This window comes from Pelobates fuscus, chromosome 4 (assembly GCF_036172605.1).
Source record: "Pelobates fuscus isolate aPelFus1 chromosome 4, aPelFus1.pri, whole genome shotgun sequence".
NCBI classification, from domain to species: Eukaryota; Metazoa; Chordata; class Amphibia; order Anura; family Pelobatidae; genus Pelobates; species Pelobates fuscus.
Window position 1 is genome coordinate 372,723,709 of NC_086320.1, and position 12,476 is coordinate 372,736,184.

General features: G+C 37.5%; 1 protein-coding gene across 2 annotated transcripts in view; it reads right to left on the reverse strand.

Moving 5' to 3' along the window:
- Positions 1-12,476, reverse strand: part of CRHR2 (corticotropin releasing hormone receptor 2) — a 303,929-nt gene that overhangs the window by 21,530 nt on the left and 269,923 nt on the right. For both annotated transcript variants that reach the window (XM_063452732.1, XM_063452733.1), the window contains 4 exons: positions 4,819-4,879; positions 3,583-3,655; positions 2,907-2,992; positions 1,033-1,168 (listed from right to left, as the gene is read on the reverse strand). In XM_063452732.1, the coding sequence (XP_063308802.1) occupies positions 1,033-1,168; positions 2,907-2,992; positions 3,583-3,655; positions 4,819-4,879 (356 nt within the window). The remainder of the gene's footprint in view (positions 1-1,032; positions 1,169-2,906; positions 2,993-3,582; positions 3,656-4,818; positions 4,880-12,476) is intronic.

Below are 12,476 nucleotides of genomic sequence, written 5' to 3' on the forward strand. Positions count from 1 at the left end.
TGTTCTATAGCGCACCATTTTGTATGCTCATCTCATGCATGTGAATAAATACAGTGTTGACATGTCTTGGGATACAATTCCTGCCAGGAACACATAAAATAATATTCAATGCAGAGGTATCAGTAATGTTTGAATGATTGCAAAAAAATCCCCCAAAAACTACTTTAACAAAGACTAAATCTAAATGTAAGTGTAGCGTCTGGGCTGGTGTTAGTTTGATAAGAAATATGCTCTATCACAAACATAAAAACTCACAGAGGATCTGTTTTATTCCTTAACAGTCACGTTTATAAAGCAAAGTCTATTCATTTACTACTGGATCAGTATAATAGTTTCTTATTACTTTGAAGAATATAGTGTTTTTTTCAACTGCTGCTTCTTAACATCATAAGGGCCAATGCCAGTCTGTGACCATTATAACATTCTGGACTTTAATCATTTTATCCTATTCTTTAAGTATCCTATTCTCGAATGGAGTGACCAGATTATGATGACCACAAAAAAACATCATTGGTCTATAACGAGTGTTATCCGGATAACTGTATCCTTTTATGTATCTGACATTGTCCTACCTGACAATATCTTTCCCACAATGCCTTATATTATTATTATTATTATTATTATTCTTCATGTAATTTTATTGGAAGGGTGGATGACAAGGACAGCTAGGGGATTAAAGTGGACACATATGAGTGGAGATATCAGAATAATCACAAGCGACATTAATCTACTAGATGAGCCATGTAATTAGAAGTCGGGCCAAACCCACTTCTTCATAAAAGCGTATCAATTAAACTCTTAATAGCTCCCAACTGATTCCTCTTCTGCAACTGTCACTAGTCTAATACTATCCTTACCTTTTGTGTCATTTTACCCCACTCCCTCTAGCATGTAAGCTCATTGAGCAGGGCCCTCAACCCTGTTCGTCCACCCATTGTAAAGCGCTGCGGAATTTGACGGCGCTCTATAAATAATATAATAATATAATATAATATAATATAATAAACAAAGGGATTCTTCAACATATCATACCTGAAATGACTGCAGGAATGAGTTAAAGTAAATAAAAACTATCTGTGAAACGTCATCTTCTCCAGGGTTCACAAAGAAGAGCATATATGTAATTCCCAGAAGAGGGAGGAGAACCAACGTGGCCTTCACAGCTTTCCTGCAAGACACAAGGATGAGCAATTTTAAAACAGTCCATCGAAAAAAAAGTGTAGAGAATAAAGAAACACCTGATTAATATTTAATGTGGTTACTTTGGTTTTATTTGAACTGTAATTCAATGGTGGCAATATGAACAATATACTATAAGAGAGCTTGGTATGAGCATGCCTGGGGAGTAGGGTGGATAAGCAGTGAAGCCAGACATGAAAGGCAAACTCACGATCAGAACTGGGAAGACCTACTTCAGACTACTGTCAATTAAATGTTTGTTCTAGCACTATGGGAATGAAGACACAGATCCAATGGAGGATTTATTTATGCCCCCACCCCATAATTGGGGTAAACATTTTCTGTCTCCTGTTTTCTTTTTTTATTAGCAGTTTATTTTATACTTGTGTTGCACGTCAAGGATTCATGCTTTGAATGATGGTTCTGCAGAATACAGAATAATAGCAAAGAAAAAAAACGAATCCCGTTTCTGTTTTAGTTGATCTTGCTGCCCACCATCATGAACTCCCTATTTTGGTTAATAAATGTTCAGGTAGTCAGTTCAAGGCTACTTGCTCAGCTCTCTCCCTTCCCAGAAAATCTCTTCTCAAGTTGGGTTCTGTTGACATTTCTGCTGTTCCTTCTGCTCCACTAAACTGCTTGATATGCATTGATATTACCCCTACCTAGTTACCTGGAGATATCACGGTGGACAAAGTTCAGTATTTACAAATGTCTCCATATCAGGATAGGTGATCACCCAATATGCAGAATAAGTCACACAGGACAAAGAAAAAAGGAAATAGATAGTTACACATTACTGGACCTTAGAGTGGCCGGGCTTAATGTATAACATCCAGAAAAAATAGCAATGTCGAGATATGAGCAAACGGTCAAGGATTATAGAGGCTCACAGAATCAATAAGCAAGCCATGGTCAGGGATACATATATAGAATAGTTGAGACAAGTAGGCATCAATAAAGCAGGAAGCAAATATGATAAAGTGTGCTCTCGGATAACCGGGAACTAAACCATGGTGGGACAAGGCCTGGATCAAGAAGAGAGATTTATGTAAGTACAGGAGCCCTACAATTGATCAGCATCACAAGTGTCGTCAGAACATAACGTGTATGACATCGCACCAATGATGCCATCACACTGAAGCTGTCCATAAGCATCACACATACCATAGAAAGGGGCGGGACCGCAACATCCAGCCCGATGTCAAAAGGTGCCGAGGGCATCAAGGAGGCTAGGGATTTTCTAAGATGGCACCTGGCCTGCAGAATGATTGCGGGTATCGTGACTATAGGCAGATGAGTGCCACTTCAGGGTCCTCTAAATGCCTCAGGTTTTCCATTACTTGTATATGGGTTAAAATAAATATTAATGTTGAACTCACCACTGAGTTTTTCTTTTACAATGGTAGGTGATCTTAAAACCTACCATTGTAAACCTCTAAATTAAAATCTCTTTCATTTCAGTAATTTTTAATGTGACATTTTGTTAGTTCAGGTGTAATAAATTGAATGGTTATAGACACGAGCAACTGTGATTTAATGTCCTAGATTCAAAAGTAGACTGGAGACGAAATTCCCAGAGACTATATAATCCTGAGTTATATGACCCATTATTTAAAGAGTTTTTACAAAACTTTATTTCACAATCTGTAATAACACTCCTATACATTGATGCAAGAATTACGGATAAGAAGCCAAGAGCTGCAAATCTCTCACATTAAACTTACCTGTACTGTATTGTTTCTGACGTGGTTGACGCTCTCAATTTCGTCATTAAAATTCTTACAATGTTGAATAAAAAAACAAAATTTATCTGAAAAGATATGGCAAAATTATTTAGTAATTAAATAAGCTAACCAAACCAAAACCATTTGGAAATTAAATAAGTAGCTTTCATAAAATATATGTAATAATTTATAATAAGGGCAGATACACCCAATAAACTCCTCAGATGGCCACTGAAGGTGATTCCTGGGGCAGTGCTGCAATTTTCTCAATGCATCTCTATATGGAGGTGCTGGTTAGCCAAAACAGTGTTTTGCCCCACCCCCATTCCGCCTCCTTGCTGATTTCAGCAAATCCAATGCTTTCCCTCTTGGAGTAGCTAAAGATTGTAAATTCTGATGATGTGACCAGGGAGCCGGATCGGGGTGGGGCCAGCATCGGCAGACCCGCGCAGTGCTGAAAATAAGGTATGTTTTAACCCCTTCTAAAAGGGCTAAGGGGGGACAAGCTGCCTAAATGGTGATTATAACACTATATGGTCAGGAATACATGTTTGTGTTCCTGACCCTGTAGTGTTCCTTTAAGTAAGCACGCATTTTGTGTTTTTACTTCTAGCAAACATATCTACAACATATTACATGGAATTAAATAAAGTGTTAATTCTAAACCTTTACTTACAAGTAGTACAAGGATGACTGGACCTTGATATATATAGTCCATGTATTTAACTGGTCCTTTTCCAATCCAGCACCTGTTACGATATATATCAATAATCTGTTAGTTGTGCTTTAAAAATAAATAAATAGATAAATATATTTTTTAATATATATATATATATATATATATATATATATATATATATATATATATATATATATATATATATAGAGAGAGAGAGAGAGAGAGAGAGAGAGAGAGAGAGAGAGAGAGAGAGAGAGAGAGAGAGATAGAGAGATTACCAAAAACTATAAAAAGATATTTGATTCATGTTTCGGTGTGTAAGCACTTCTTCGTCACCAATCATGCCCTCACTTGATTGGTAGCTATAAACATGGCTAATTATAGGGATTGTTATATCAGCTGTCTCTCGAGATGTGGCCTTTTGAATCCCCTGACAAAGACGTGCTTACACACTAAAACGCTCATTGGACTTTGTCCTCAATTATGAATTTTGTCCACAATGTGTAGAATGTTTTAATTCTGCATGTTTATTTTCTGTCTGTTCTTGAACATATTTTCACTAAACTGTTATTTGAGTGAGTTTAACACATTTGGAGTCTATAAAACATGCACAAATTATATATACCGAATCTTCTAAAAACTATAAAAAACCACAAACAACTTACAATAATGTTATTGTGCTGTAAGGGGTTACAAGTCTGCAAGCTTTTCTTCAGTCTTTGTGTGAGATTCTTATCTTATCTCACACAGGTGGCTGCTGGCAAGGAGCAATGCTTTATGCCAGCATTAGCTGCTACACAACTCTGAGCAGGAAGATAAGAAGAATCCACCCATGGATATATCTTTCAGGAAATGTAAACAAAGACTGTGTAATGGACAACAGAATGGCGTGACTAGGACTATAGATATATAGTAATTGAACACCCAGACAGCAGAAAACTGAGCAGTAAGACAGGGTCTATGCACCAAAATTACTGTATTAAACTGCAGTGATTGTGGTGTTTCACTCACGTTTTAAATCACGTTGCCCTACTGACAACCGATAAAACATCACAAAAAGTATCATATGGTAAAGAATAGCCATGACTTTAATTTGTGTAAGTTCTTTAAAGTATCAGAAATAAAAAACACAATAAACATTTCACACTTTGAGATTAATGACTAATACAGAACAAACTTTATTATCCCAAATAATAAAAAGCAGACAGAAAGGGCTTTGTATGAAATACTTACTGTTCATTTTCATAGCAGAGTTTTCCTACAGCCCAAGCTATAATTATAGGACACGGAATACCTACAACAAAATACAAAATCAAATACAAACATGTAATGTGCAATATAAATGCAAATACCTACAAATAATTTAACTTTTCTGGTAAGGCATCCATGTGGATTCAGAGTTTAGATTTTCTTAAAGATGTAACTAAATATTAATTCACAATTTCTATTCAAACCATGGTCTGCTACGCACATTCATTTATTTGCTGCTGTGCTGCAAAAGGGAAGTTAGATGCAATTATCCCGCACTTCAGAGAACAAACTGTTGTTCTATGATTTGAAACATTTCAGCGACAGACTTTAGGACTGATTTTGATGTTACATGTTCCGAGCACTAACTAATAGGAGGAATGGAGAAGATGAGAGATACAATCTGCATACTAAACTTTTCATGATAAATTGAAGAAAATAAAGAGAACACTATACTGTCCAGTATTTGAGTTTAGTCTGCTCCTTCCATCATGCTTCATTTAGTTGGTAAGAGACATCCCACGGTAAGGAAATTTGTGTAGGTTTCTGAGCTTGTATCTTATTTTCCTCTTGCTCGCTCTGCAGTTTAGACTGTCCTGGGGCCTTTATGATGCTTTTTTTTTTTTTTTAGTAATTTTATGTTGGATGCCATGTCACCCTCAGATATTCTTTGAAGTAGCTACGTAAGAATTTCCCAACAGAAAGTAGAATCCTTGGTCCCAGATAGCTCAGCTAGAGGATGGACATGCATGGGGTGCGAACTGAGGGAGTGGGACCATGGAGTGCAGTCTCATGATTCAGGTCTCGTGCATACCAATTCTCATCCTGAAACAGCAATACACCTACGATTCTTGTTCCATGGTGGCTGATATTTTGCAACAACTATCTATAGCTCGTGGAATCCAGTCCAATTTTCTGATGCTAATGACCACACTCAAGTAAAATACCTTCACAATTTTAGCAAACAGCCAGTGCCCAGATCTTTGTGTGGAAAGCCAGCTGTCAAACGAAATGCCTTTTTGACCAACACTATAATTTGAGTAATGCAAGTACAAATAAGACTGCAGGGGCTAGCTCAGGAGATCCAAAGATAGTTCCTGCATTGGAGCTTCCACGTTTCTGGTGGTGGTAGTTGAGACAGGGACTGGTGACCTGCAGAACCCAGGTAAGATTTCAGACCATTCATAAACGGTTTGAAACTTTACAATGTGGGGATGCTAGGACACTCCTGGCACCATAACTACTACAGCAAGCAATTTACTACATTTCTGTCACCTGACTGTAAACATTTTGTTTTTTTTTATAATTAACGTTTTATAATTGAAAAAAATATAAGGAGAATAAACAAGTTGAAAAACAGCACTAATTAACCTTCAGTGCTTTTTATTACGTGTTACTTTCTTTAACCCCTTAAGGACACATGACATGTGTGACATGTCATGATTCCCTTTTATTCCAGAAGTTTGGTCCTTAAGGGGTTAAAGTGTTTTAAATAAACATCTGTTGATACCTTCTGTCCTAACGGGTTTTGTATAAATCCTCGCAGCATGTGAAGCAAACACATTATAATCAAAATGCAATATTTTGAGCATTTAGAAAAAAATGCTCAGATGTGTGTTATATGCAGTTATAATGTTCCAACAGATAGTTTTTTTTTTTTTTTTTTAATTCAGTTTTTTACCCAGTTTAATTTTAGACCACTGGAAATGGAAAACGGCCCTGTCACACTCCCCTCTAGTCTACCCCTCCAAAAATATGCATTTCATAAAGAGATAAAACCTTTTTGACATGTTCATAAAGACCATTTGTAATTTAAATGAAACTCAAACCCTGTCAAAAGATATCGTAAGACAAAGAGAAAATAAAATGTTTCGCTTTTATACTAACATTTCAGACCCTGTATAAAGTTTTTCATTTACCAAATATTTTTTATGCAGTTCTAAACAAATAAGCAAAACATTAAAATGATTTGATTTTACATCATTCCAATTTTCACATTTCTCTGCAAAGCAATCTATGCACACAATTGTTTATATGATAGCTATACAAGCATATATTTTTACTATTTTTTTTTATCACAATGTGCTACTACTGAAGTAGTTAATATTATCAAGTTAAATATTGTTTTTTTTTCACTCATGGTTTCCTTTAATATGAGCATTTGTCCTCTAGGAAGATTGAATTATATCTTGAATAATTCTACGCTTTGGACATGAAGAAGCATGATGTGTCATTTGGCGAGCCAGCCTGGTGTTGGGTATAGTGCATATAGAGTACCACTGAAATTAAGATAACATTCAAGGTATTTATAAGAATGCAACAAGACACGCTATGCATCCATGATGACAATCAATAATAAATAATTAACTATGCTATCCGCTTCTGTATCAGCTTGCACCTTCTAAGCTATAAACTGCTTCTTAACCTTATTACAAGAATAAAAGGTTGTCAATTTAATGAAAATAATCAGACTTCTTGTGAATCTTGTTTCATGTGTAACAAATAGTAGTTCAGATGTTTAGGCATTATGACATTTCAATGACGGTATTATGAAACCCAAACAGTTACAAATCCAGTTTTATTCAAAGGGGACACCGATAAAACTTTGCCTACTGGGATGTATGAGCAGTTATTTGGGAACCACTTTTATTAAAAAATAAATATAGCTGGTAAACTCATCCATGGAAGCTCCTTTAAACATTTCAGCATGATATAAATTGACCATCTTTCTCAATATATAATCCCTGTAATTGTTCACTTCATTTCAGAGTATACTATACTTTTATTATTATTATTATTATTATTATTATTATTATTATTAATAATAATAAATGGAGAGTATACTCTGAAATGAAGTGAACAGTTAGAGGGATTATATATTGAGAAAAATGTATGTGACTCCTAAAACATACATTTTACATGTCTACGCAAAACATTCAAGAAATTGGATTTTCTTGGCTCAATATTCAGTTATAGTGAATTGCATAATTTAGGCCAAGATTGCTGATTTTGATAACTTTTTCAACTCATCTACAGTCAACTCATCTCTACAGAGATTTACTATTTTAATATAAACATCAGTCTTTATGTCACTTTAATTCTGTGTTCTTGGTTAATAAACCTACTATTCTAGAATCTGGCATTCATTTCTTATAGCCGTTTACTCTTTAGACACGGAGAAGGGTAAATATCATTTGGCGAGCCAGCCAAGTGTTGCTCTTCTTGTGTTCGAATCAGTCTAAAATTATAAAAGCTGACGAACTCTTTTACACGTTTAAATGTCTTACATATTAATTCATTGTGACTATCAAACATGCATTTAACAGTTAGCACTTTGTTTTTAGATACAGTTTGCCTTAGTTAAGGCATGCTTTCAATTCAAGATAAATTCACAGCTGTTATGGAAAAACTTGTTTAGCTTAGAGTTGGTGAACCATGTTTCAGTAAGTTGTTGCCATTTTTGGTTTTAAATGTTACATTTTGAGAATCTCTGGAAAGCTGTGCCATGTCCAGTGCCCACTAGACCCATCTGGTATTAAGCTACATTTTCCTGAAAGTCAGCCAAATACTGTGTGTTCCAAGTGTTGGGTGTCAGTCTGTAGTATTTTATGATAGTGTTTATTTTCTTAAAATTGACTGCTTTACAGATCTGTGTAGCCGATGCGTGTTCCTTTCCTGCTAATGACACTGTAATACTTTTTGCAGTAAAGGTCTTTCATTTTATTTTCTAGAGAACTGTATGTGCTTTAGAATTATACCAAGTTTAATTTGAGTCTCTGGTACTTTCCGATAGAAGCAGAATCTTTGGATAAGTATCTATATTATTTGTTCACTAGCAACAAACAAAAGTTCTGATTTTCAAAACAACTGATTTGTTCAATCTACAAGATATTGTGTATAATGTATTTCTCACCCAATTCTTTTTTTTTTTTTTTTTTTTTACAAATCAGTGACCTGTTTTTTCTGCTATTAAGGAATGCTGTTCCTGTGAAGTTACTTAGAGGGTGTAAAGGACAACTTATCATAGTACTTAAAATATATTGAAAATATAGAGCACTGTGTAGTTAGGCATCAGCTATTTACACCCATGCTATTTCTGAAATCATAGTCTGCATACTTTAAACAAATGCTAAAACACTACCCCCAAAAAGTCCCAACTCATCAACGTCCAAACCATGGCAAGCTTTTTTTATTTTTATTTTTTTATTTATTTGTGATTATCTATGACTGGTTGTCAGATTGTTGAAACTTTTCCCATATGATTTTATTAGCATGTACAACTTAGAACTTAGAGACCCTGTTTATTAGTATGGTCTATCTCAGCTTGGGGGGGCTTTAGATTGAGAATCTACACTAGCGGTATTATATTATTTACGTGTTGTACTGATTAGAAACACTGTATGTTGAGGTGGATTTGCTACCATTAAGCTTGTTTTGTAAGTGTTTCTGTGTTTTGGGTCAGTACCTTGCATGGACATCAAAAACTGCCACCCGGTTCCAAAATTTAGATATCTTGGGGAAGTTAAGTTAGACGTAATCTCTCATAAACCATGTTTATCTTTGTTATTCTGTCTCTAAACTACAGTTTTAATATTTCCCTCACCACCACTAGATACAGAGGAAGACTGGACAATCTTGACCTAACAGAGTAATTAAAATGCGCCTTAAATTAGTTCTCATCACTGCAAGTTTGAGTGCGAATACACTGGATCATCAGTGAGTCCCAACAATGTAACATCACACACCAACATCACTATGTTAATCATGGGAAGGCATCACTGGGGAACATTCAGCAATGAACAAATGGCAGTATGGATAAAGATAGTTGGAGGAGCCAGAGGTAGTAATAAAAAGGAAGAGGCAACAATGCAATAGATAACTTTAACTCTGCACAATTTGTCTAATTTTGTGTACAGTTTTGGCTTTTAAGGGAAAAAACTACCGTATATACTCGAGTATAAGCCGACCCGAATATAAGCCGAGGCCCCTAATTTTTCCCAAAAAAACTGGGAAAACTTATTGACTCGAGTATAAGACTAGGGTGGGAAATGCAGCAGCTACTGGTAAATTTCTAAATAAAATTAGATCCTAAAAAAAATATATTAATTGAATATTTATTTACAGTGTGTGTATAATGAATGCAGTGTGTGCGTATGAGTGCAGCGTGTGTGTGTATGAGTGCAGCGTGTGTGTATGAGTGCAGTGTGTGTATGAGTGCAGCATGTGTGTGTATGAGTGCAGCGTGTGTATGAGTGCAGCGTGTGTATGAGTGCAGCGTGTGTATGAGTGCAGTGTGTGTGTGTATGAATGCAGTGTGTGTGTGTATGAATGCAGTGTGTGTGAGTGCAGTGTGTTTGTATGAGTGCAGTGTGTGTGTGTATGAGTGCAGTGTGTGTATGAATGCAGTGTGTGTATGAATGCAGTGTATGAATGCAGTGTGTGCAGGGCCGGTGCAAGGATATTTGCCCCCCCCCCATATGTCCTGACCTCCCCTCCTCCTCCCTCAGTGGTCCTTACCTCCCCACCCCCGTGTTCCTTCACCCCCCTCCCCCAGTGCTCCTGACTCACCCCTCCCCTAGTGGTCCTTACCCTCCCCTCCCCTAGTGGTCCTTACTTCCCCCTCCCCTCCCCTAGTGGTCCTTACTTCCCCCTCCCCTTCCCTAGTGGTCCTTATCCCCCCCTCCCTCCCATAGTGGTCCTTATCCCCCCTCCCTCCCATAGTGGTCCTTATCCCCCCCTCCCTCCCTCCCATAGTGGTCCTTATCCCCCCCCTCCCTCCCATAGTGTTCCTTTTCTCCCCCCCTCCCTCCCATAGTGGTCCTTATCCCACCCCCCTCCCTCCGATAGTGGTCCTTATCCCCCCCCTTCCATAGTGGTCCTTATCCCCCCCCCTCCCTCCCATAGTGGTCCTTATCCCCCCCCTCCCTCCCATAGTGGTCCTTATCCCCCCCCCTCCCTCCCATAGTGGTCCTTATCCCCCCCCTCCCTCCCATAGCGGTCCTTATACCCCCCTCCCTCCCATAGTGGTCCTTATCCCACCCCCTCCCTCCCATAGTGGTCCTTATACCCCCCCCCCTCCCACAGTGGTCCTTATACCCCCCCCCCCTCCCACAGTGGTCCTTATACCCCCTTTTTTATTATTTTTTTTTATTATTATTATTATTATTATTATTTTTATTATTATTTCTTATTTTATTTATATTTTTATTTATTTTTCGTCCCCCCTCCCTGCTTGATACATGGCAGGGAGGGGGGCTCTCCTTCCCTGGTGGTCCAGTGGCAGTTCAGTGGGGGGGAGAGGGGGGCTGGCAGAGCTGTAACTTACCTGTTCTGCAGCTCCTGTCAGCTCTCTCCTCCTCTGCGCCGTCCGTGCAGCTCCTTCTATCAGCTCACACTGTAAGTCTCGCGAGAGCCGCGGCTCTCGCGAGATTTACACTGGGAGCTGACCGAGGTGCTGAACGGACGGCGCGGAGGAGGAGAGAGCTGACAGGAGCTGCAGAACAGGTAAGTTACAGCTCTGCCAGCCCCCCTCACCCCAGTCTGTATTATGGCAATGTAAATTGCCATAATACAGACCTTGACTCGAGTATAAGCCGAGTTGGGGTTTTTCAGCCCAAAAAATGGGCTGAAAAACTCGGCTTATACTCGAGTATATACGGTATGTTTAAATAGTTTTATTTTCTCCCAATCTACACATTTGCTAGCAAAACAGCTAGCACAATGTATAGATACAATGTAATTATCTTTAAAAAGAACATGAGCAGCTTGTGTGGTGACAGGTCATCTTTAACGTTCTAATTCTAATTTCTATTACGTCTATGATTAAGGGTGGCAACCTTTACTATTTTGTTTTCTACTAACTTGTCCCTGCTGCCAAATTACTTTTGCGTAACATGGTGAAAACATTTTAACTGTATTTTCTTCTATTAGAGATTATTTAATCTGAACCTATTTGAGTTTCCTGGGTGCTGCGGTGTCGAGTCTTGTTCTTGCACCATGCTGGCTTATCTATTGTAAAGATTTTATACTCAAGAGACAGGCCAACGTGACACGTGCACATCTTTCTAAGTCCATGTGTTCATCATCAAAAATCTTCTAAGCACTATTAGCATAGGTGAATCATTCCAAGAGTTAACTAGCAGACAATTCACAGTTATTTTTCAACCCAACTCTATTAATTAGATCTGTATGTATTAAAGAGTGATTAAGATTTATACATTTTTTTTTATGAATAATACATGGTTTTCTAAAAAGCCTTAACGTAAAATTGAGTATTAAAGCTAAAGTTTTGAAGTTATTGCAAGTTTTGACTTGATACACATTATCACATTTCTAAACAAGAGGATATTAGATGTGACACTAAATAAATTGCAAAAGGTTTGGAGGAATGTAGGTAGGTAAAATGTGATGAGATGAAAGATGTTCACAAAGGCAATATTGTTTACGGTGTTTCCTTACTTATTCATAAACACACATTTTGTATACTGATTTATAGATGTATTGGAGCTTTCCACCTATATTGGTTTATCAAGGTGACCTGCCCATCAGCCGTGCCTGTTTAGTGAAAACTAGGAATATACAATAGGAGGCACCCACCTCTATTTCCACACATTGTGCAAATGACCCATCCGATCTTTCCACAG